The sequence below is a fragment of the Danio rerio genome, chromosome 16 (assembly GCF_049306965.1).
Source record: "Danio rerio strain Tuebingen ecotype United States chromosome 16, GRCz12tu, whole genome shotgun sequence".
Lineage (NCBI taxonomy): Eukaryota > Metazoa > Chordata > Actinopteri > Cypriniformes > Danionidae > Danio > Danio rerio.
This window is the reverse complement of record NC_133191.1, coordinates 5242356-5268559: the sequence shown is the minus strand read 5'-3', so window position 1 is coordinate 5268559 and position 26204 is coordinate 5242356. Positions and strand designations below refer to the sequence as shown.

General features: G+C 37.6%; 1 protein-coding gene across 1 annotated transcript in view; it reads left to right on the top strand.

The window, feature by feature from the left end:
- Positions 1-26204, top strand: part of bckdhb (branched chain keto acid dehydrogenase E1 subunit beta) — a 90715-nt gene that overhangs the window by 53507 nt on the left and 11004 nt on the right. The window contains 1 exon segment of the mRNA NM_001080653.1: positions 25930-26016. Within this exon segment, the coding sequence (NP_001074122.1) occupies positions 25930-26016 (87 nt within the window).

The window sequence follows — 26204 nt, the reverse complement described above, 5'->3', positions numbered from 1 at the left end:
GCAGCAAGCCTGTGTTTGCAGTGAAATGAGACATGTAATGACGTGCACTTTCAGTGTAGAGTTCAACAGGTTCAGCCAGCATCTCCACATGGGCTACAGGCCGGATTTCAGTGGAACGCATGCGCAGATTCACTTTTACAGAGCAAACAATCCCATTAAGCCCAGCCAGGTCACTCCTCTATTCATCTGTGTGTGTGGATCCATCAGGTATCCGTGCGGTGAGGTCAGATGAAGTATGACCCCCAGATGAACAGCATTATCTCCTCAAGTATCCTCCACTGGGAAACTCATTCTCTGATGCAAAGGCGATGACAAACAGAGTCTTTGAGAGCAAAAATAAACAACACTTGAAAGATCCTCCTCTAAAATCAGCAGCTTTAGTTCAGTCTTGCTCTTGAATGTTGTGTTTTATTAACTACACAAACTCCATTATGGCGTCGTGAGGTCATCATACGGTCTTGTGTTATTAAAGGCACCCTATTATGCAAAAATGACTTTTATAAGGTGTTTAAACACATTTGTATGGGAACATTGTGTGAATATAGTCAGTCACTAATGGGAAAAAGGGTCCCACTTTATATATATGGCCTTAAATAATATGTACTTACACAGGAATTAATAGTTTGTTACAATGTACTTACATGTATTTACTGCGTACTTATGCTTGATTAAATTCATGTATGTAGTTACATCTGTAATTAACTTTTGTAATTACATTTGTAAATACACTGTTGACCATCATTTACACCTTAACCCATCCTTAAACCTACCCATACCACTAAACCTGTCCATAACCCAACCTCTATCCCAGTGGTCACCAAACTTGTTCCTGGAGGGCCGGTGTCCTGCAGATTTTAGCTCCAGCCCTAATCAAACACACCTGAACAAGCTAATCAAGCTCTTACTTGGTATACTTGAATCACCCAGGCAGGTGTGTTGAAGCAAGTTGGAGCTAAACCCTGCAGGGACACCGGCCCTCCAGGATCGAGATTGGTGACCCCTGCTCTATCCCAACTCAAAAGCACCACGTGTTCTCAACAGGCCAGCCGAGAGACATAGTCCTTCCAGCGTGTCCTGGGTCTCCTTCTGGTGGGACATGCCTGGAACACCTCCCTAGGTAGGCATCCAGGAGACATCTGAAACAGATGCCAGAGCCACCTCAGCTGACTTCTCTCGATGTGGAGCAGCAGCGGCTCAGCTCCGAGCTCCTCCCGGGTGTCAGAGCTCCTCACCCTATCTATAAGAGTGCGCCCTGCCACCCTTTAAAGGAAACTCATTTCGGCCGCTTGTATCCGAGATCTTGTCCTTTCGGTCATGACCCAAAGCTCATGACCATAGGTGAAAGTAGGAACGTAGATTGACCTTTCGGCTCAGCTCCTTCTTTACCACAACGGACCGGTACATAAACCGCATTACTGCTGCCGCTGCACCAATCCCCGTCAATCTCACGTTCCATGCTTCCCTCACTCGTGAACAAAACCCAGAGATACTTAAACCCTTTCACCTGCTTTCTTCCAACTAACCAAACCAAAACACGGTTATCACAGGTAATCCGTAACAGACACAGTGGAGAAAACTCTCAACTCTAGCACACTTGAGTCTGGATCCACAAGCATCGCTTTAACAGCCAAGAGGAGAGGAAAAGTTACCTTACAAACACGCCAGCGGGTGAAATTTCCAAAGTGTGTGAGAGAGAGAGAGGCAGAGATGGATTTTTACAGCATCTCTCCCTAGTAGTGAAAAAGCGGCATAATTATGTGCATAATTATCTACCTTTCAATTAGTAGGAGCATTTAATTTAGTTGCCCTCGCCTCCTTCGCCATAGTATTCTACTGCGACATCGCGCATAGGAGATAAATGACATCAGTCCGTAATAACCGGTTATGATCTACTGAACCGATATCCAATTGTCCCCATCAGCGTCGTGGTGCACCAAAGAAACAAATTATTTTGACATCCCTATAAACCGCCTTTCCTCCCCATTCTGATGCTCGGTTTGAACTGCAGCAGATCGTCTTGACCATAGATGCATTGAGTAGCTGCCATGTAATTGGCTGATTAGAAATTTGCATTAACGAGCAGTTGGACAGGTGTGCCTATTAAATTGCATTTCCATTGGCCAAAATTCCATTGCATGAAATGAGTCCTTGAAGAATGTTCCTGCTGCTCTTTTCCAAACAAATAAATCTGAGCATGATTCTGTGGAGCTTTAACATCTCCGTCATATGATTCATGTGCTCCAGTATATTCCTTTGTGTATGGAATCGACCCAGATATAAGTTGGGATTTACAGAAAATGCCTCCTTTCATCATCTCTGCCACGTTTTATATAATTCTAATTTACCAATGCAGGGTTTGTTTCAGTAGCGGTGGAAACGGGCTTGCGTACAAACCTTACATTAATCCTTCTGCATTTTTAAATGTTCTGTTATTTTTCCATTATTAGCGAATGATCGTTTTTCTGGGATTCGCCGAGATGATGACAAATCAGTCCTATTCAGTGTTTTTGTATTTCCCCTGTTAGAACGTCCAGCCAGTCAGGATGGAAAAACGAAGGCGTCCCAAGCCAAAACTGCCTTGTTATGCAACCAGAAAGTGTCCTAAAATATTTCAGCAGCTTCCAGTGTAATTTAATGGTGCCACTTTGCTTGCGTTCGCTGTGTCTGCTGGAATTTGATGAACAAGTCAACAGGTTTTCTGTTCCCATCAGCCATTGCAGCAGATTTCAGTGGCCTGCTGAAGTTCTGAAAAAAATCCCTACAGTGCTGTGGTGTTGAGCTTTGCATGCTTATCTAATCCTCTCCAGAGCTTGATCTTAGGAAAATATAATGTAGAGAACATCTCCAAACGGCCTCAGGAACGACTCGTTCTGATGCATCTGTATTTATCTTCTCTTTAACATTTAGAGTTGACAGTCCAGCACCGATGTGAACATCCTGCTGTTACAATCCAGTTTTCCCAAAAATCTGTTGACGTAGGTGGTGGAAAATGGTCTTGAGAAATGCATTACTGTAGCAGAACCATGAATCACATTACAGGTGACCTGTTGAATAATTTGCCATAGTGAACACACATAGAGGAACACATAGTGATAGCACATTAGTATCTGTCCATCCATTCATCAATCACCCATCCATAAATCGTCCATCCATTCATCCATTGTCCATAAATCTAATCTTCTGTTCATCTATCCATCCTTCTATTGTCTGTTCATCTCTGTCCATCATACGTTCAACTGTCCATCTAACGTCCTCCCATCCATCTATCCATTGTCCATACTTCTATCCATCCATCCACCTATCATCCATACTTCCAATCATCCATCCATACATCTATCTTTCGGCCATGCATCATCCATCTATCCTCTATCTGTCCATTCATCAACCTATGATCGTCCGTCATACATCAATCGTTTTTCCATCCATCCATCCATCCATTGTTCATCTATTTTCTATTCGTTCATCCTTCGTTTATCCATCCAATGTCCATCCATCCATCAGTCCATCCATTTGTTTGTCCATCCATCTATTGTCCATACTTCCATCCATCCGTTCATCCACCCGTCTGTTCATCCATCCATTGTCCATACCTCCATCCATCCGTCCATTGTCCATACTAGCATCCATCTGTCTGTTCATCCATCCATTGTCCATACCTCCATCCATCCATTCATCCACCTGTCTATTTATCCATCCATTGTCCATACCTCCATCCATCCATCGTCCATACTTCCGTCCATCCATCCATCCATCCATCCATCCATCCATTGTCCATACTTCCATCCATCCAGTCCAAACTTTCATACATTGACCATACTTCCATCCATCCATTCATCCATCCGTCTGTTCATCCATCCATTGTCCATAACTCCATCCATCCATCCATTGTCCATACTTCCATCCAGCCAGCCGTCTGTTCAGCCATCTATTCATCCATCCATCCATCAAGTCCAATTTTCCATCCATTGTCCATACTTCCATCCATCCATTCAGTCCAAACTTCCATACATTGTCCATACTTCCATCCCACCATTCATTCTCCATACTTCCATCCGTCCATCCACCCATCTATACATCTATCTTCCAGCAATCCATCATCCATCTATACACATAAAAAGACTGGGCTATTAGGGAAAAAGTCTTAAAATGTGATTTGGAGAAAACTACAGAGTCCCTCGTCTTTCTGTTTGTCTTTGTGTCGTCTCTTCTTTTTACCCATTTATCTATCCATCCTTCGTCCCGGTGTTGTTGCTGCTTCCGGTAGGGCTGCAGAGTATTGGGAAAAATCAAACATTGTGATATTTTGTTTTCCTGCGATTGATATTGTGATATGAAATGATTACAATTTTGAATATGACTTGCATCTGCATAAATGAGCAATATCACTCAATTAGCAGTGCGATATGGCTGTATAATAGCACTGGTGAGAGGCATGCGTTGGCACAAGGCCCCAGGCCAAGTGTCTTAGTGTCCCACCAGTGATGATATACAGCCATATTGCACTGCTACGAGTGTGATATAGCTTTTATACAACAGTTCGACGCCACAATCTTGTATATAAAAAAAAAATCAAACACGGAGAGTCTATAACCCTTTTGTATTAGGAACTACTTTCTTCCGCCATTCATTCACATCTGCAGCTGACGTCAGAACAGCAGAAGCCGTTACTAAATCGCCAACGTCACTTAAGAGCTAGTGTTTGAATGATTCTCTATAGCATAATGTCTAGTGATGACAAAACAGCTAATTTCGCTCACATTTTAAGATTAAAAGGCTGAGCGTGACATGAAATGCCATCCGTCTACAGAGATATCTCCCTCTACAGTCTATTACAGTCTACAGTAACGCTATTTCTCTGTTGCCGTTGATTTTGTGACGGGTGCCAGGTGTCCCATCGTTTACCGGAAACTTTAAGGAATTAAAAAAAAAAGACAGAAACTATTTCGCTCTTCCTATTGAACTTTGTGTTCTCCCAAGTGCTGTCGACTACATACATGCCAGTCAACGACAATGAGTAGGAAAAAAGAAAAGAAAAAAACACTCAAACATCCGTCGCAAAATAAAATGTTACATTATTGACAGAGTTTAAGGCATTTATGCTTTACCATTGCACACACTTTGTAACATTTTATTCATCAAGTTTAAGAGTCTCTTTAACACTTATGTCTATTTTATTATTAGGAGATCAAATATTTAGTTTAAGTATTTAAGTTTTTGTCTATTAAAACTTTAAAATAAAGTGGTCAAAAAAGTCCTCAGATACCTAAATGGATTGTTAAAAATATTAAATAATTATTGATATCGAAAGATATGAAACATGATAGTGATAATTGTCTTTGCAATATCGCCCAGCCCTACAAGTCACTGTAAAAAAAGTGCCAGGTTCCACACCATTCCTTCATGTTGTCTCAACAGAAATCGATTCTGTTGACTAAGGCCCCATTTACACTAGTGTGTTTTAGTTTTAAAACGGCGTTTTAGATTAAAAACGATCCGCGTCCACACTTGCGTTTTACCTAGCGTCTCTGAACATATCTCCGTCCACACTCCGCCACCAAAAACGTATATCACGTGACCATTCGCGCACTCTGGGCATGCACGTTCTAGTTTAAACAGAAAGCATGCGTCTCGCTCGGCATTTGGTTATTGTTAGTCAACAAACGCCGGTTGAACATTAAACGCGATGGCAAAGAAAGCAAGAGAGGTATTTTTGTGGACAGATGACGAGGTCGAGTTGTTACTAAACATAACAAATGAATAACTGCACACCTAAAACAGAAAATAGTGCAAACAACGCTCCCATTTCTGTGTCCATGTTGTTGTTAACAGTACTGTCTTCAGGTAGCGTTAAAGCCATGTGTTATAGTCATGTGATAGGGACTTGACGATTAAGGGAAGGATACAGTGACGAAGGCAATGACACAAAAGCCCCAATCAGGTAGCGAATCTCAGCAGTCCCACCTCCGTTTTCAGATGTCTCCGTTTTCCTCATCCACACTGAGACGGAGCAGCAGCGTTTCAGAATGAAAACGGCCTCTTCAGCGTTTTCAAAACGCTCCGCTTTCGGCGCTCGAGAACTCCGGCGTAGTGTGGACTGTTGGCGTAACCGTAGCAAAACTTATGCGTTTTAAAACGAAAACGCATTAGTGTAAACGGGGCCTTAATTGTTTTAACATATTTAAAATTATTGAACATAAAACAATTTACTTATTCCCCGAAAACCCTCAAGAATTGTGTTGATTCAGCTCATTATAAATAAGTTGTTTGAACGAGCTGCAAAAATATTGTTGGAGTCTAACTGTATTCAAGAACACTAATTGAACTATAAGCATAATTTATTAAAATCATTCGTTATTAGAGTTATAAACGGTACACTTTTTTACACATGCACACTTTAATATAAAGTTTACAAACTCATATCCACAGAAGCAGAAAACCGTTGGCAGTTCGTGTTTGCGAGTCTGGTGGACATGGCAGAGGAAGAAAGGCTGGTGGCTTTGGTTTAAATCCTGCATATTTATGAGCCACTACTACACATATAATTACATTATTAACAGGCATCTCTTTGGTCGGGTTCTGGGTTCGGTCAGGAGATGGTGTCGTAACTCAGTCATGTGTGGCCATTGTTTCAGTGCTTTATTTGTGGAAAGTTTCTTGTGACTGATCCGGATCCAGCGCTTTATGCTTGCCTTCAGGCTGGACCGGGGCCTAACCCGACACCATCAGGCCCTGGATCAGCTCTGGCCTCATGTGGCCCACAGACCCTCCTGTCCTTTTTTTTTTTATTCCAGAATTTTGCATGGCGTTCACAGGCGAATGTTAACATGGCGTATTTCTGTTTATATTAACCTTCTGAATAAATGCATGTGACAGCAGGGGTCCATAATAATGAACTACTAATACAAATAATCCACTGCTGCTGATTTTGTGGAGCATCATGCAAATGCTTCATGCAAATAAACAGTTGAAAACGTCAAAGTTATTAGCCCTCCTGTGAAATGTGTTCTTTAAAAAAAGTGTTGTTTAATGGTGAGGCAATTTTTACAATTTTTTTTCCTATAAATTTTTACAATAAACTCTATAAGAAGTCTTGTTAATTTTATTTTGGTTTTTTTAACCATTTTTAAGTATTATTAGCCCATTATTATTTGTTTTAATAATACTGTTATCCTGTGAATTGCCTGATTTTTTTTATTGCCTAATAATATTATTACTTATTACAGTACAGTTCAGGAGCATAATAAAATCTTTAAATGTCACTTTAAGCTGAATACTAGTATCTTGAAAAATATCTAGTAAAGTATTCTGTACTGTCATCATGGCGAAGATGAAATAAATCAGTTATTAGAAATGAGTTATTAAAAGTATTATGTTTAGAAATGTGTTGGAAACATCTTTCCGTCAAACAGAAATTGGGGAAACAAATATACAGGGGGGCTAATAATTCTGACTTTAACTGTACTAAAGTTATATTAAATCAATTAAACGTGTAAAACACTTAGTGCTGCATAAAGTAATTGTGTAAAACCCATGTTAAGCGAACCCTTAATGCTTTGTGTAGTAAAAGCTGCTCTATCTGAACCAGCTTTACTGACTAAATGCACATAAGAATCTCTTTCTATTAATACTAAAATGAGTAAAAAAGCTGTAATTTGTCACAGAAAAACTTCAGTTTGTGTTCTTACAGAAAAAGGTCACATACTTGAAGTCAGAATTATTAGCCCCCAGAACCTGCAGAAACCCTGTTTATGTAGTTGCATTTCAGTTAACCTTTCAACAAATCTTCCACCATGCAAATTTCAAAGGATCTACTGTGGTTAACATCTCCATTCCATTCCAGTCTTTTATTCAAGGGTTTTTCCTCTTTTCTTCTCTTTTTTTCTGCCTAATCACACTTCATTAACTGTCCTCATCAGATCTGCTTTAGCACTCATTGAGATTTCCCAGATTCCTGTCCATCTCTCGGTCACTAAAACCCTCACAGGCTCATGAAACGGGCTCTGAGCTTTTTTCTTTATAGCAGCACTGGCCAATAACTTACTCATCGACTGTCCCCCCTTAAGCTATATATATATATATATATATATATATATATATATATATATATATATATATATATATATATATATATATATATATATATATATATAGGGGGCTAATAATGATAACCTTAAAATGGTTTGTAAAACAAAACTGCTTTTATTCTTGCTGAAATGAAACAATTAAGACTTTTTTCAGAAGAAAAAATATTACAGAAAATACTGTGAAAAAAAAATTTCTCTGTTAAACATCATTTGGGAAATATAAATACACAATAATACATTTACAGGAGGGCTAATAATTTTGACTTCAATTGTAAATGTGGATTTGTAAGTTGCTTTGTCTAAATGCATGATTAAATCTTAACGAGATGTAAATTACGTGGAGAAAACGAGCTGCTCATCGTTTGCTTGTAACGTCCCATTTTGTAATTAAAAGTAGGTTTTGGTCCCCGGAGTGGACTGAAGTTAGTTCTGGTTAGTGGAGTAAGGCCTGGTTTGGCTCTGCTGGCGTGTAATCATGTGGCTCACAGACTTGAAGTCCAGGTCACGCAGACTCCAGAGCTAAAAGTGTCCCGCCAGGCCAAGTCCAAGTCTTCAAGAGATGTTTTTGATGCTCCGGCTTTTGAAATGCACCCATGTGTCCATTTCACACCCGCAGACCCCACGCTTAAAAAATGACTTATGCTGCTTGATCAAACTACTTATTTAAAGTGAGTTGAAACAACACCTAATGGGCAACTTAAATGTTTTATGTTCAATTCTCTTACATTTGTAAACATGTATAACTTAACTCACTGACTGTTGGGACAACATAAAGGAATTGTGTGAAGCCCTGCATTTTTTTTACGGAGCACGCAGAAGTTTTAATGGACTGTACCACTTTTGATGACTGCAGAAGATTTATTCATGAAATTAACCTGCTCAAGACTTTTTATGAAATGTAAACTTAAAAATTAATAATAAAAATAATAATGAATTTTATTTACAATGCGCTTTTCTAAAACCCAAAGCGCTACAACAACAGAGGAAATCAAACATGCAATAAAACACAAGGATTCAACTGCTGTTCCTGGTTGGCTGTTTCACTTTTTGCTGCTGCAATTAATCCCGTCACTGCTTTGCAACACAGATCCAGTTTCAGTCAATGCCCCTCATGCCAGATCTTTTTTAAAAACTCTTCATTCCAGCAGTCTTACAGCTCGCTTTGTTTGCATTTGTGCTTGGAATTATAATAGTTTTGATGGTTCCGTTTATTGATATTATTCATCCTTATGTAATTTTCTCTGTGTTGTTGTTGTTTGACTTGTTGCTGTTTGTTCTTACCCTTGTTTTACCATTCCTTCCCTACCCTTGTGTTTGTCATTGAGTTTAGAAAGGCTGGTAGGTAAGTATGTCAGGTGACATACATCTCTAAATGTAGATTTACCACTGTCTAGATACACTAGGTAAGACTGTGTGCGCCAATCCTTGTATTTTTTTGGAAAGTTGTGGTGTAAGTGCTAGGCGTCCATCAACCGTTTTTCCAGCAGATGACAAGCTGACAAAACATTGCTGCAGCTCTGATACAAGTTTTATTTATGGATAAAATTACACTGCACTGCACTGCACTGTTTGTCTGAGATTAGTCGACCGAAATGTGTATATTCCATACAAGCTGAAGCTGATTGGTCAGTTCTTGTCATGTCATCGCATTCGTTCAACTGGGTCTGGAAGGCGGGTGCTTGTCACGTGTTGCTCTCACGCCCAGATCACACACCTCCATTGGAATTAACGAACTTGCGCGAATTAGAAAAAACACAATATGCGAACAGCCCCTAAAAGGCCACCGTCATTTGCGATCTTCAGCAGTCGATCTTCTTGCACAGACTGATTCACTTGATTTGCTGAGAATTGGGTTGGAGATCCATTTCTTGGCAGTTTGTGGGGCCTTCCCTGGACTTTTTCCTTTAGCAAAAAAACTTTCCAAAGACGTCTGTTTCTTACTCATTTTGCTGCTTGTGGGTTAAATTTGGGACGCTCAAGTGACCGAGATGCAAGCAAGAGAATATGGTCATTTTTCAAAATAAACGATGGTTCAGACTCGGATAATAAATCAAACAGCAACAATTCATTATTTCTAGTTTGACCCGGTACCAGTGGATCCATTGACCACTACCAGTTCGCGGCCAGTTGGTTGGTCCCTTTATTAATCTGGGGTTGCCACAGTGGAATGAACCACCAACTTATCCAGCATATGTTTTACACAACAGATGCCCTTCCAGTGGCAACCCATCACTGAGAAACACCCATACACACTCATTCACACACATACACTACGGACAATTTAGCTTACCCGATTCACCTATAGCGCATTTCTTTGTACTTGTGGGGGAAACCCGGAGGAAACCCACGCCAACATGGAGAAATAGAAAAATTATGAAACATAAACCCGTTAGAATGATCAAAAATCTACAAATGCAATCTCAAGTTTTTTAAAGAACATTTTTTTTTAATCTGATTTCTGTGTTTGTTTGTCGTTTTATTTGTTGCGTTGTTGCTGACATGGCAAAGAAAAATATATGAAATGATACACACCAGCAGATTAATTTGAGTTAATGTGCCGCAAACTAGCAAGCTTCACTCATAGAGACGTTGAAGGAAACGGAGATGATTCACCATGGATGAAGTCATCATTTACTCAGCTTGATGTCATTTTAATGTGCAGAAACATTACATGCTTTTTTTCCCTGAAGCTAAAAGGCTTCTCTCTTCCAAAGTGGCAGATTTTCTTTTCTTTTCTGAAACTGCGAAACTAAGTAACCCAAGAAAAAGCACCAAATATGTTTAACTCTACCATTGGGTTAAATAAATAATGTTTTTTTAGAGTGTGTATCTGTGGTTACACTCAGTAAACAGCGGTGAGTTCGGCCAATCAGTCATTTCTGTTGAGCACGTGAACGCAATGGCAAATCAGCACTGTTTAAGAACGCGCTCAACAGCGCTCGAATGTCACATTTCAGCACTGAAATCCAGTATTGTGACAACCCTATCGCCACCCAGAGCACAAAGTTGTTGTTAGTGTGAATGAGGCATCATTTGCAAATGTTTTATGCCAGCGGTTCTCAAATTATTTTCCTCAAATACCACCTCAGAACAAAAACTGTCTCTCCATGTACCACCATAATGACCAGTATTGAAATACAGTAGCGTAGGCCCAATAAAGCAGCTAAAGCTCTGCACAGTTAAAAAAATACTAGGCAGATTAGTTCCTATTATTAAGAATATTTATTATTTTCAGCCACTTTAAACATTATAAATAGTTTGAACATTAACAAAGTGCTTTGCTTAAAGGATTAAAGCTTTTGAAATGCACCCGTGTGTCCATTTTACACCCGCAAACAACACCTAATGTGCAACTTAAATGTTTTATGTTCAATTCTCTTACATTTGTAAACATGTATAACTTAACTCACTGACTGTTGGGACAACATGAAGGAATTGTGTGAAGCCCTGCATTTTTTACGGTTATATTGGACTGTACCACTTTTGATGACTGCAGAAGATTTATTCATGAAATTAACTTGCTCAAGGGGATATTTAGCAAAATTTTACAAGGGAAAATGTTAGACTTTTTATGAAATGTTAATGGTAAAAATAAATAATAAAAACTATAATGAATTTTATTTACAATGCGCTATTCTAAAACCCAAAGCACTACAACAACAGAGGAAATCAAATGTTTTAAGAAAAAAAAATGTCTCTCCATGTACCACCATAATGACCAGTATTGAAATACAGTAGCCTAAGCCCAATAAAGCAGCTAAAGCTCTGCACAGTTAAAAAAAAGGCAGATTAGTTCCTATTATTAAGAATATTTATTATTTTCAGCCACTTTAAACATTATAAATAGTTTGAACATTAACAAAGTGCTTTGCTTACAGGTAAAAACAAACAAACAAACAGAATAAAATGTCAACATTTACATTTGAAATGTGCTTTTAAAAGTTAATTAAAAATAGTAGGTTACTGTATCTTAAAAAACCCTCCTGTACTTAAATGTAAAGTATTAACATGGAGTAGCCTATTTATCAAAACCTGGAAATGTTGCTTGGACCTCGTAAATATAGGCTATATGTCATCATATTCAAATATAAATCATTTTTAATCAATTTAAAAATATTTGTAGCATTACATATGACATTTTTGATTCCTCCGCGTACCACTAGAAAGAAGTACCACTAGTGGTATGCGCACCACAGTTTTAGAACCACTGTTTTATGCGATATTCAGCTTTTGCGCATTTATCCAATTCACATATTTGGATGAAAACATAGCTAATGGCTACTTTTCCCCCAACATTCTTCAAAATATCTGTTTTTTTTTCCAACAGGAAAAAAAAATGTTTGTTGAACATTATTTGTTGAAATGGTTTCAGCATGAAGTGGTTCGTTTACCCCTGTGTTGTTCACATTTCTCCTCTGAAGCGGGATAAATGGAAGGTGTTTATGGGTGTGTTTTTGATCCTTCTAGTTTTGAGGGATAAAGGCAGGTCAGCTGCATGAGTTGGCAGGACTGGCTTTAATTGGGCTTTTGGCTTGTTGAGAGTTATTTCGGTCTGAGGTCTTCATGTTGGCTGAGGGATCGTGCCTCTGATATGCGTGTTTCCCATGCGTGCTAGACATGCTAAAGCGATGCTTATGAATTCAGGCTGGTGTTGAAGCTCATTTGTCACGGAGTGTTTGTGAATGACGTCCTGGCGGTGGCCTCTGATTAAAGGTTCACGAGCTGTTTAACAAAATATAACACTCCGCCGTTGTGGCACATCCAGATTGTGGCCAGGATGTGTGAATGTTCTTTTCCTGTAATGCCATAATACTCTGGATATCTGGTTAGGATTGCGAAAGCCATCCAATTTTCATCCAGCTTTCAACGTAGATAGAACAAACATATACTCCACTAAAGATATACCGCTGAAATGATTAGTTATGCTGTGAATTTTATTTTAAAAAGTCAAATATTTTTAAGTGAAGATTTAACAGTTAATTTTTTTTTTGCAGTATTTACTGTTGTATTATTTCTTCCAATATCTTTATTTTTGTAGCATTTATTTACAGTATTTCTAATTTGTAAAGTGTTTACGATTTTTTTACAGTGTTTAAGATAATTTTTATTTTAAGTATTTACAATTTTTTTATTTTTACAGTATTTACAATTATTTTTTACAGTATTTTAAATATTTACGGATATTTTTTTAATTTTATACTATTTATAATAATTTTTTAGAGCATTTACCATTTTTTTACAGTATTTATGATTGCTTTTTACAGTATTTGTGATTCTTTTTTACAGTATTTACAATTATCACGTTTTGCAATTTTTTACAGTATTTACAATTATTTAGTCTTCATTTTTAACAGTATTAATTTTTTTTACAGTATTTATGATTTTTTTCAGTATTTATGATTATTTAAAGTCTTAATTTTTTACAGTAATTTTTTACAGTATTTACAATTATCTAGTCTTCATTTTTACAGTATTTTTACGGTATTTACGATTATCTAAAGACTTGATTTTTTTTACAGCGTTTATTTTTTTACAATATTTACAATTATCTAGTCTTCATTTTTTTACAGTATTTTTACGGTATTTACGATTATCTAAAGTCTTGATTTGTTTTACAGTGTTTATTTTTTACAATATTTACAATTATCTAAAGTTTTGATTTTTATAGTATTTATTTTTTTACAGTATTTACGATTATCTAAAGTCTTAATTTTTACAGTTTTTTACGATTATCTGAGGTCTTAATTTTTAGTGTTGTTATTTTTTACTTTATTTACGATTTTCTAAAGTCCTCATTTTTATAGTTTATTTTTTTACAGTTTTTTTTACGATTATCTGAAGTCTTAATTTTTTACAGTATTTATTTTTACTGTATTCAAGATTATCTAAAGTCTTAATTTTTTACAGTATTTTTACAGTAATTTTTACTGTATTTGATCATCTAAAGTCCTCATTTTTTTATAGTATTTATTTTTTACTGTATTTACGATTATGTAAAGTCTTAACTTTTTCACAGTATTTATTTTTTACTGCGTTTACGATTATCTAAAGTCTTGATTTTAATAATATTATTTTTTCAGTACTTTTTTTTTTTTTACAGTGTTTGCGATTTATATTAATTATTATTATTATTATTATTATTATTATTATTATTATTATTATTATATTAGCCCAATTCTTTTCCTAATCGAAAACACAAAACAAACCATTTATTAGTATTGACAAATCATAGTTAGCCTGCAGTTATATAGTATGCAGGGGATGTCTGCATAATGACCGTAACATAAGCCCATCTATATGTTGTCACATTTTATGTACATCCATGAACCTAAATGGAAAATGGTCACAAATTTTGAAGAAGATGGAGCCGGCACATAGACAGTGCTCGTCCAGCGGGAATGCAGTGTAATGCAGCGCAGGCCTCATTATGCAGGGTGTGTATGGGAACAGCAGTAAACATGACATTTCCTCCAGTGAGCGGCCTGTCCTAATCACAGCCCTGCTGCACAATACGCAGTAAAGAAGCCGCCACCGTCGCCACCGCACAGGGACACAGGGCAGAGAGGACATTAACCCTGCACATTCCCATTCTCTACTTCTGGCCTGCATTTTCATCTTTGTGTGTTTCAGTTTGAACTGCAGCAGATCGTCTTAATCATGTCTACATGCCTCAATGCATTGACTTGCTGCCCTGTGATTGGCTGATTAGAAGTTTGCGTTAACGAGTAGTTGGACAAGTGTACCTAATAAAGTGGCCGGTGAGTGTATAGTTAAAAATATATAAATAAATCTATGTACATGTTTCGTCCGCCCTGTTATAAGTTAAACATTTGTAGTCAAGTACAGTAACAGAAAAGCGGTATGTGATTTAGCGTCTCTCCGCACAACATCCCCTGATCTTTCTGCAGCATAATAACATTCACGGATGTTTCAGAAAGCACTGATGTTGGTCTTTTCAAACCCACTGCTAATATAAACCTTTTCATCATCATTACGATCCATGTGCGGTCAGAGAGCTCTGTTACGGCGAGGCTTTGACATGAAGGCTTCAGACGCTGAGTGTAATTTTTGCTCCCAGGAAACCATGTAATTATTTCGGCCTATTGTATGGCTATTGTGCAGCTGCCTATATTTGAGACTGTATTGTTGTCGCCGTGGTCATTTTACATTATGGTTCAGAGCCCATTTAGGAGACTATGATGATGAAAGGGACTAAAGCAGTAGTTCTTTGCTGTTTTTTGGCAGAAAAGTCTTGGAGATCCAGACGCAATGCAAGTAGGGATGCTAAGAGTAGGACTTTTGCAGCAAATATTGATTACCAGTGTATGTTAGTGATGTGTTAGACGTTCTTGGCAATCACTGTTTACAGTTTTTTCCCCTAATACCACAGGTGTTTTGTTATTTATTGCAATATTGTACATTAGATCTAAGCTAGATTTTGATAGCAGATGACGCTCTAGGCTTGTTGTTAACAGTAGATGGCGCTCTAGGTTAGTTTTTAACAGTAGACTGTGCTCTTGGCTGATTTTTAACAGAAGACGGCACTCTAGGCTGGTTGTTAGCAGCAGATGATGCTCTAGGCCAGTTTTCAACAGCCGATGGCGCTTTAGACTGGTAGTTAACAGTAGATGGAGCTCCGGACTCGTTTTTTTTTTTTTTTTTTTTTTTTTACAGTAGACGGCACTCTTGGCCTGTTGTTAACAGTTAATGGCGCCTGGCTGGTTGTTAACAGAAGACTGCGCTCTAGGTCAGTTTTTACCAGTTGATGGTGCTCTAAGTTAGTATTTAACAGCAGATGGCACTCTAGGCCAGTTTTAACAGCAGATGGTGCTCTAGGCTAGTGTTTAACAGCAGATGGCGCTCTAGGCTAGTGTTTAACAGCAGATGGCGCTCTAGGCTTGTGTTTAACAGCAGATGGCGCTCTAGGCTTGTGTTTAACAGCAGATGGCGCTCTAGGCTTGTGTTTAACAGCAGATGGCACTCTAGGCTAGTGTTTAACAGCAGACGGTGCTCTAGGCTAGTGTTTAACAGCAGACGGCGCTCTAGGCTAGTGTTTGACAGCAGACGGCGCTCTAGGCTAGTGTTTAACAGCAGACGGCGCTCTAGGCTTGTGTTTAACAGCAGACGGCGCTCTAGGCTAGTGTTTAACAGCAGACGGCGCTCTAGGCTAGTGTTTAACAGCAGATGGCGCTCTAGGCTAGTGTTTAACAGCAGACGGTGCTCTAGGCTAGTGTTTAAGAGCAGATGGCGCTCTAGGCTAGTGTTTAACAGCAGACGGCACTCTAGGCTAGTGTTTGACAGCAGACGGTGCTCTAGGCTAGTGTTTAACAGCAGACGGTGCTCTAGGCTAGTGTTTAACAGCAGACGGCGCTCTAGGCTAGTGTTTAACAGCAGACGGCACTCTAGGCTAGTGTTTAACAGCAGACGGCACTCTAGGCTAGTGTTTAACAGCAGATGGCGCTCTAGGCTAGTGTTTAACAGCAGATGGCGCTCTAGGCTAGTGTTTAACAGCAGACGGCGCTCTAGGCCAGCTTTTACAGCAGTCGGGGCTCTAGGCTTGTTAGTAACAGTATGTGGCAATCAAGGCTAGTGTTTGACAGCAGACGGTGCTCTAGGCTAGTATTTAACAGCAGACGGCGCTCTAGGCTAGTGTTTAACAGCAGATGGCGCTCTAGGCTAGTGTTTAACAGCAGATGGCGCTCTAGGCTAGTGTTTAACAGCAGACGGCGCTCTAGGCTAGTGTTTAACAGCAGACGGCGCTCTAGGCTAGTGTTTGACAGCAGACGGCACTCTAGGCTAGTGTTTAACAGCAGACGGCGCTCTAGGCTAGTGTTTAACAGCAGATGGCCCTCTAGGCTAGTGTTTAACAGCAGACGGCGCTCTAGGCTAGTGTTTAACAGCAGATGGCGCTCTAGGCTAGTGTTTAACAGCAGACGGCGCTCTAGGCTAGTGTTTAACAGCAGATGGCCCTCTAGGCTAGTGTTTAACAGCAGACGGCGCTCTAGGCTAGTGTTTAACAGCAGATGGCCCTCTAGGCTAGTGTTTAACAGCAGACGGCGCTCTAGGCTAGTGTTTAACAGCAGACGGCGCTCTAGGCCAGCTTTTACAGCAGTCGGGGCTCTAGGCTTGTTAGTAACAGTATGTGGCAATCAAGGCTAGTTTTTATTTATTTTGTGTCTGCCTGTGTGTGCAAGGGTGCGGGTGTGTGTGTGTGTGTGTGTGTGTGTGTGTGTGTATCTGCTCACATGTCTGTCTGCCTGTGTGTGTGTGTGCATGCTTGCATGGGTGTGTGTGTCTGTATGTGCAAATGTCTGTTGGCCTGTGTGTGTGTGTCTGTGTGTGTGTGTCTGTCTGTGTGTTTGACGCCGTCTATGTGTCAGTGTTTGTGTGTGTGTCTGAGCGTATATGTCTGCGTGTCTGCATGTGTGTGTGTGTGTGTGTGTGTGTCTGCACACATTTTTGTCTGGCTGTGTTTGTGCGCATGTGTGTCTGTGTTTGTGCATGCATGCATGTGTGTGCATTTGTGTGTGTGTGTATATGCCTGCATGTGTGTCCACTTGTGTATGTGTGCACACATGCGTCTGCGCGCACATGTGCGTATGTGCATGTGTCTGTGTGTGTGTTCGCACATGTGTGTGTGTGCGCACATGTATGCCTGGCTGTGTGTGCGCGTGTGTGCGTGCGTGTGTGCGTGCGTGTGTGCGTGCGTGTGTGCGTGCGTGTGTGCGTGCGTGTGTGCGTGCGTGTGTGCGTGCGTGTGTGCGCGTGTGTGTGTGTGTGTGTGTGTGTGTGTGTGTGTGTGAGTGTGTGTGATAGACCATACGAGCGTCCAGTAAAGCCTGCCCTGTTCTCTGTATTGTGAGTGCTGTCTAGGGTCAGTCAGTGTTTGTAATGAGAGCTCGGAGCGGCTGCAGTCGAGAGGTCAGCAGTAAATAAGCGGTTGGTTGACAGCACTGACCACTGGCTCAGTCCCTTTTAGAAGAACCGCGTCCCGAATCCGAGAGGCAATGAAAAACACTCATCCGTCCAGGATACATGCATGCGCACAATAAAATCGTCATCCGTGCCGCAGGTCGTAGTTAATGTCAACACATTAGCTTCTCATTAAGTTGTCTGTTCAGTTCATGAAGACAGAGACATGTGTTTTAAAATGCCACTGGAACCTCATAAAGACATAATAGGATGACTTCATTCTGGAGCCGTGTTTGCGCTCATAGTTTTTCTTCCCTGAGCTGTTTTTCCTGCAAAACTGAAGGCTGTTTTGATGGACAGTTGTGTAAAAGAGAGAATAGAATTGAGTTTAACTGGGAAAGTGAAGGGTGTTTTGTGCTTCACACACACTCTAATGTGCAAAGAGTCTAAGGCAAAAGATTCTTTACATTTTAATGTTTTGTTCAGCAGGGATGCATTTAATTGATCAAACTTGAATGTGAAGTAATGCATGTATAATATTTAAAAAAATATCCCTATTTGAAATGGAGTTGAAGGTAAAGTTTTTAACCCTCGTGAAATTTGTTATCGAATATTTTTCAAATTGTTTTAACTGAGCAAAGAATTTTTTAAAGCATTTTCGATAATATCTTTTGTTCTGTAAAGTCTTATTTCTGTTAGTTTGGTTTTAATGAAAGCAGTTTTTTGTTTAAATATATTTAAAAAAAATAAATAATTATAAAAAGGTCAATATTATTAGCCTCCTATATATATATATATATATATATATATATATATATATATATATATATATATATATATATATGTAAATATATATGTAAATATATATATATATATATATATATATATATATATATATGTAAATATATATATATATATTTACACACATATATATATATATATATATATATATATATATATATATATATATATATATATATATATATATATATATACTGTCTGACAAAAGTCTTGTTGCCTATCCAAGTTTTAGGAACAACAAATAATAACTTGACTTCTAGTTGATCATTTGGTATCAAAAGTGGCTTATGTGAAAGGCAAAGGCCTCTAGATTACGGGTTAGGGTTAGGGTTATTTTACCAAATTTAATATAATCATGCCTTGATTTTTTAATTATGTAATCAGGACAGTAAGGTCTGACTATAAGTGACAAGACAAAAGGACTGCATCCATACATCTCTGCAATGACTCAAATCACTGATTAATAAAGTCATCTGGTATGGCAAAGAAAGCGTTCTTGCAGGACTCCCAGAGTTCATCAAGATTCTTTAGATTCATCTTCAATGCCTCCTCCTTCATCTTACCCCAGACGTGTTCTATAATGTTCATGTTTGGTGACTGGGCTGGCCAATCTTGCTGCACCTTGACCTTTTTTGCTTTCAGGAGCTTTGATATGGAGGCTGAAGTGTGAGAAGGAGCGCTATCCTGCTGGAGAATTTGCCCTCTTCTGTGGATTGTTTTGTAATTACATTAGCACAAACGTCTTGATACCTCAGGCTGTTGATGTTGCCATCCACTCTGCAGATCTCTCGCACACCCCCATACTGAATGTAACCCCAAACCATGATTTTTCCTTCACCAAACTTGACTGATTTCTGTGAGAATCTTGGGTCCATGCTGGTTCCAGTCTTCTGCAGTATTTGTGATGATTGGGATGCAGTTCAACAGATGATTCATGGGAAAAATCTATCTTTTACAAATGATCAACTAGAAGTCAAGATATTATTTGTTGCTCTTACAACTGGGATCAACGACAAGACTTTTTTATTTATATATTTTTTATTTATTTATTTATTTATTTATTTATTTATTTATTTATTTATTTATTTATTTATTTATTTTTTATTTATTTATTTTAACTGGCTAGTAAGTTTGCCTTCAACTGTGCTGTATGCTGTTCTTTAGAAAATCTAAATAATACATACATTTATTGATCATAAAATCTGCACATTACAGTATTCTGAAGGGTCATGTGACTCTAAATACTGAAGTAATTTGAGAAAATTCAGCGTTGAATCACAAGATTAAATTAAAGTCGGTCACTATAGAAATGATATAGAATATTGAACTTTATTGTTACATTTTTAAAAAAAGTTTAGTTAGCAATTTACACCATCTACTACTGGCTTATTATACCGGTTTATTATTAAGATATTTACTGTTTATTATCATTTCTAAATCATGATTTTATTTTACATTCCTTATCCTACCCAAACCCAACCTTTCTGACTAAAAAAGCAGCTAATTTAGTAGTTTATTGTGTCTTAGTATTTTTAATAGCACAAATTGTACATTAAAATAGTGTGACCATTTTTTTGATAAATTAATAAATAAAAGAAGCTTTTCCACTAATAAGCTCCTTTTTTAAAATTCTCTCTGTAATATATAAGTGTTTTTGTAGCTGTAGTAGTCTGTCAGCTCTTAAACATCTGCAATGTTTCTGTGAAGTATTTGCAAGCTTACGCCACACTTAAAACGTTTTCATTTGTATTCCCTCAAGTCCACTTATTCTGCCATCTGACTCGATGCACCCAATTGTGATTGGCCAACAATATTACATAGGAAAAACACCTCAGCCATGACGCTGTCTCACCATTCTAGCATTCAGCCTCCATCCATTAATGGTGTGATTTGTCATTTAGTTATTTCAGCTCGTCACTGTGGTATTTCTGGAGAACAACCAGGCCATTTCTCCAGCCGTCATGGAAGTGACATTTAGTCCCGTCATACAGTAATAACAATCCAGTGTGTTTGTTTCGGAACTATCTGTGGTATGTGCTCTGCCTCAGTAGAGGATTTTCCTGACACTCAGTTTACTCTATTGGCTAATGACACTTTTAGACCCACAATTACACTATGCTGGATATATTTGACTGCCTGAGCCTTCATTATCGATTCATACCTTTTTCCTACTAGCATCAAATATGATTCTTTACATGATCAGCATCAATATGATTCATTACATGATCAGCATCAAATATGATTCTTTACATGATCAGCATCAAATATGATTCTTTACATGACCAGCATCAAATATGATTCTTTATATGATCAGCATCAAATATGATTCTTTACATGATCAGCATCAAATATGATTCTTTACATGATCAGCATCAAATATGATTCTTTATATGATCAGCATCAAATATGATTCTTTACATGATCAGCATCAAATATGATTCTTTATATGATCAGCATCAAATATGATTCTTTATATTAGCAGCATCAAATATGATTCATTATATGATCAACATCAAATATGATTCTTTACATGATCAGCATCAAATATGATTCTTTACATGATCAGCATCAAATATGATTCTTTAAATTAGCAGCATCAAATATGATTCTTTATATGATCAGCATCAAATATGATTCTTTATATGATCAGCATCAAATGTTATTCTTTATATCAGCATCATCAAATATGATTCTTTATATGATCAACATCAAATATGATTCTTTATATGATCAGCATCAAATATGATTCTTTATATTAGCAGCATCAAATATGATTCTTTATATGATCAGCATCAGATATGATTCTTTATATGATCAGCATCAAATATGATTCTTTATATGATCAGCATCAAATATGATTCTTTATATTAGCAGCATCAAATATGATTCTTTATATGATCAGCATCAAATATGATTCTTTATATTAGCAGCATCAAATATGATTCTTTATATGATCAGCATCAGATATGATTCTTTATATGATCAGCATCAAATATGATTCTTTATATGATCAGCATCAAATATGATTCTTTATATGATCAGCATCAAATATGATTCTTTATATGATCAGCATCAAATATGATTCTTTATATTAGCAGCATCAAATATGATTCTTTATATTAGCAGCATCAAATATGATTCTTTATATGATCAGCATCAAATATGATTCTTTATATGATCAGCATCAGATATGATTCTTTATGATCAGCATCAGATATGATTCTTTATATGATCAGCATCAGATATGATTCTTTACATGATCAGCATCAGATATGATTCTATATATTTGAAGCATCAAACATTAATGTTTTTGGTGCAAATATTAATACAAAGGTAGTTTTAAAAAAGATTGCATGGTCAGTATTGCTGCAGAGGATTGTAAAGTAGACCAAACATGAATTCTCCTCTTCTGCATCCACATTTCTTTCAGCTCAAATATTATCATAAAGCAACAATTTGAGGAATCTTGCTGAGCAAAATCATCAAACTGTCAACATATTTATACCTCAATATCTTAGTAACATCTGCTGTAATGCCACAAACGTTTGAAGGAAAATCTTATCACTCCCTTGAGTGCCGAGGTTTGTTACGACCACAGTAAAATAAGTCAAACACACTCAGTGACCAGCACACCTGCAGAATGTTGGCTAAGCGTTTGTTTTGCATTTCCACCAAGTGTGCTCCTGGTTGAAAGATGTCTGAATCTACAGGGTGGCTGAAAAGTGGCTATTACAGCTTTTAGATCTTTTATCTCTTTTTCATGCCTTAAGAATATTAGTCAGCGATTAGTCAACCAAATAGTCAGCGAGGACTATTTGGGACATTCGACCACATAAACATGGCAGAGTCTGTTCCTTAGCTGGTCGTGTAGCTGCACAAGCCCTCGAGCGTGAACTGGGAAATACTTTTGAAAACCAATCACATCCTAGCTCAGTAAAGTTGGTTTTGGGTTTGAAATTCGACAAACGTTCGCTCACGCAGTCTGCGAGTTACATCGACAGAACCAAAATGTATGTCTGTACATCAATGTTTACCATCCAACCTGATGGAATTTGAGAGGATCTGCAAGGAGAAATGACAGAGGATCCCCAAATCCATGTGTGAAAAACTGGTTGCATCTTTTCCAAAAAGACTCTCAGCTGTATTACATCAAAAGGAAGTCTCCTAAATACTGTGCAAAGGGTGTGAATACTTAGGACCACGTGATATTTCAGTTTTTCTTTTTACTAAATCAGCAAAAATGTCAACAATTTTGTGGTTTTCTGTCAATATGGGGTGCTGTGTGGAAATTGAGTAAGAGAAATGAACTTAAATAATTTTGGCAAATGGCTGCAACATAACAAAGAGTGAAAGATTTAAAGTATAAATACACACATGCACGCATTTTTTTGAAAATTTATTTCTTAGATATAAAATATTTTAATTATTCAACTTTTCTCACATTAGCCGCATTTCCACTGTCGGGCCAGTGCGAGCCAGGGCTTTTATCGGGCCGGGCCAATCACCTGGGAGGTTGAGCAGTGAGGCCAAAATCATGTCCCATTTCCACTTTCGGGCTTGTAGTTCACAGCGCATCACGCAAACCCCACCCTCAGAAAGTCCCCTGAACGTCCCCGCTTTGGCTCGATTAGGCCCCGGAAGTGACAGTGGAAACGCGACTGGCCTTGGCTCGCTCGCTTTAGGCGTTATAGTGGAAACGCGGCTATTGTCAGAGTTTATCCACTATTAAAAAATAGAAAATGATTTGGTGAATATCGGTGCATGCATTGTCTGTAAATACAACCTCAGCATAAGTGATGTGTTTTGCTTAAGGACACACAGTGGTTGTTGCAACACTTTTTTTTTTTTTTAGGGTTTGAACCTGCGACCTTTGGTTTAGTGAAACCACAGCGCCTCAAGGAAATCAGCAGGTCCAGTCACTTATATTGGCCTCTGGTCATGTATAATCCTCTTCTGGGTGTAATTCTGCTCAGTTTGTGAACCCACAAAGTGTTTTGAATGCAGTTGTTGCAGCTTCAGAGGAAGAAATAGTCAGCGTGTTCCCCGAAGTTCAGAGAGTTCATGGCATCTCGGTGAAAACACCAACATCAAACAATATTCATAATCAGCAGCAAATGCTGTGTTCATTCTGCGCTAATTATCAGATGCTCATGGCCACGTGTTCAGATAGATGCTGATTGTTTGACATATGGCTCGCAGTATTTCCACATTCCTCAGACAGGACGCTTCTGTGTTCAAATTGAACTTATTTGAAGATATAGGAATTGGAAATGACAAACTTTACTTTCATTGAGCAAACCGAAAAGTATAAATTTAATATAGTCAAGTTTCTGTCAATGGCATTTTTACATCATTTAATCAGGAATTATGTACATTTAAAGGCATAGTTCACCCAAAATGAACTCATCCTCCACTTGTTCCAGACTTGTTTGAGTTTCACACAATTCTGACATTGACTTCCATTGTGTTTTCAATAGTGTTTCTACTATTAATGTCTTTTTTTGGGTTCAACAGAAGACAGAAACTCATAAACGTTTGGAACCACTTAAACAACCGTGATCCGTTACACCCCACCTAATGGCAATCATGTTTATGACTGATTTTTGACAAGTTATGTTGTCTTGATAATGTCAAGGTGCATGACAAAGATGAATCCCGGTTGTGATGCATTTGTTTATGTCTAGCATGGCAAACTGTTATCTTTGCATTAAAAAGGACATAACTGAGCAAATGACACTTGATAACAGTTGTCATAAGCATGCATAAAATCACATTCATGTGTCATGTCATGATTATAAAAGGTTTGACGACAGTCTTATGAACACCCCTTCAAGTAAAGTCTAACCAAAGTGTTTAATGTGCTGCTTTTCGTTGTTAGCGTGAGAGCTTGTTTAGAGGGAGAACTAACTAACTAACTAACTATCTAACTAGTTTTGAGTTCAGGAGGTTCATCTTTGAAGGATATTCTCTTGCGCTGGATCATGTGTGGTTTGTTTGTTCGTTCCAGTTCATCAAAAATCAAACACAGTACACTCAGTTCTGTGTGATAACAGCAGCTAATATTTTAAGGATTACATTCAGCGCACTTTGAGGACACGTTGAATGAAGTGGCGTGGTGTTAGTATGGAATCTTTTCACATTGTTGGGTTTCTCCACAACGTCATAGTTGGTAAACTTAGAGCGCAGTTAATGGAAGAGTACAACAAATCTGTTTTTTATTTATTTTTTTGCATTCCTGTTTGCTCAAATAATAAAAGAAAAACTCGATGAGTTTCTCCAAACTCAACAAAAAAAAAAAAAAAGAAAAATTGTGTGAGATTGATAACGATAGCCAAAGGAGAGAGTAACACTGATAAATAGACGATTACTTATTTAAAATGAGCTGAAACAACAATTATTGGGAAAGTGTCTAATATGTGGATTAATATTACATCTTATTTTATTTACCAATATGAATTTGTGATTTTTGGGATGAAATATTATTGGGAAATATTTATTATTTATTTAATAATATGAATCTGTCCAAATATTATTGGACAATGTGTCTAATATCTGCTATAATATTACTTTTTAATGTATTTGCTGATATGAATCTGTGATTTTTAGGATGAAATATTTTTGGAAAACGTCTAATATCTTCATAAATAACATGTTTTTATTTATTTAGTAATATGAATCTGTGATTTTAGGATGAAATATTACTGGGAAATGTCTAATATCTGCTTAAATATTACTTTTTAATGTATTTGCTAATATGAATCTGTGATTTTTAGGATTAAATTTTATTGGAATATGTGTAATATCTGCATAAATAATATGTTTTTATTTATATAGTAATATGAATCTGTGATTTTTAAGATTAAATATTATTGGGAAAGGTTTAATATCTGCATAACTAATATAATTTTTTATTTAGTAATATGAATCTGTCATTTTTAGGACGAAATATTATTGGAAAATGTCTAATATCTGTTTAAATATTACATTTAATTTATTTGCTAATATGAATCTGTGATTTCAGGATAAATTTTTATTGAGCTGTTCAGATGTAGTGATGTGAAAAGCATGATGGTCTGTGTGTGATCAGAACAGATTCTCAGTTGTGTTTGTGCTCATGTTTTATCTCCTGCAGTCGGTGATGAAGACGGGTCGTCTGCTCATCAGTCACGAGGCTCCAGTGACCGGAGGTTTCGCAGCGGAGATCAGCTCTGCGGTTCAGGTAAGAATCACATGACAAATCAAGGCAAATCACGCTGGTGTCTGGATCCACAAGTATCGCTGTAACAGCCAAAAGGGAGAGGAAAAGTTACCTTAAAAACATGCCAGCAGTTCAAAAGTCCAAAGTAAGAGAGAGAGAGAAAGAGAGAGAAAGAGAGAGAGGGAGAGAGAGAGAGAGAGAGAGAGAGA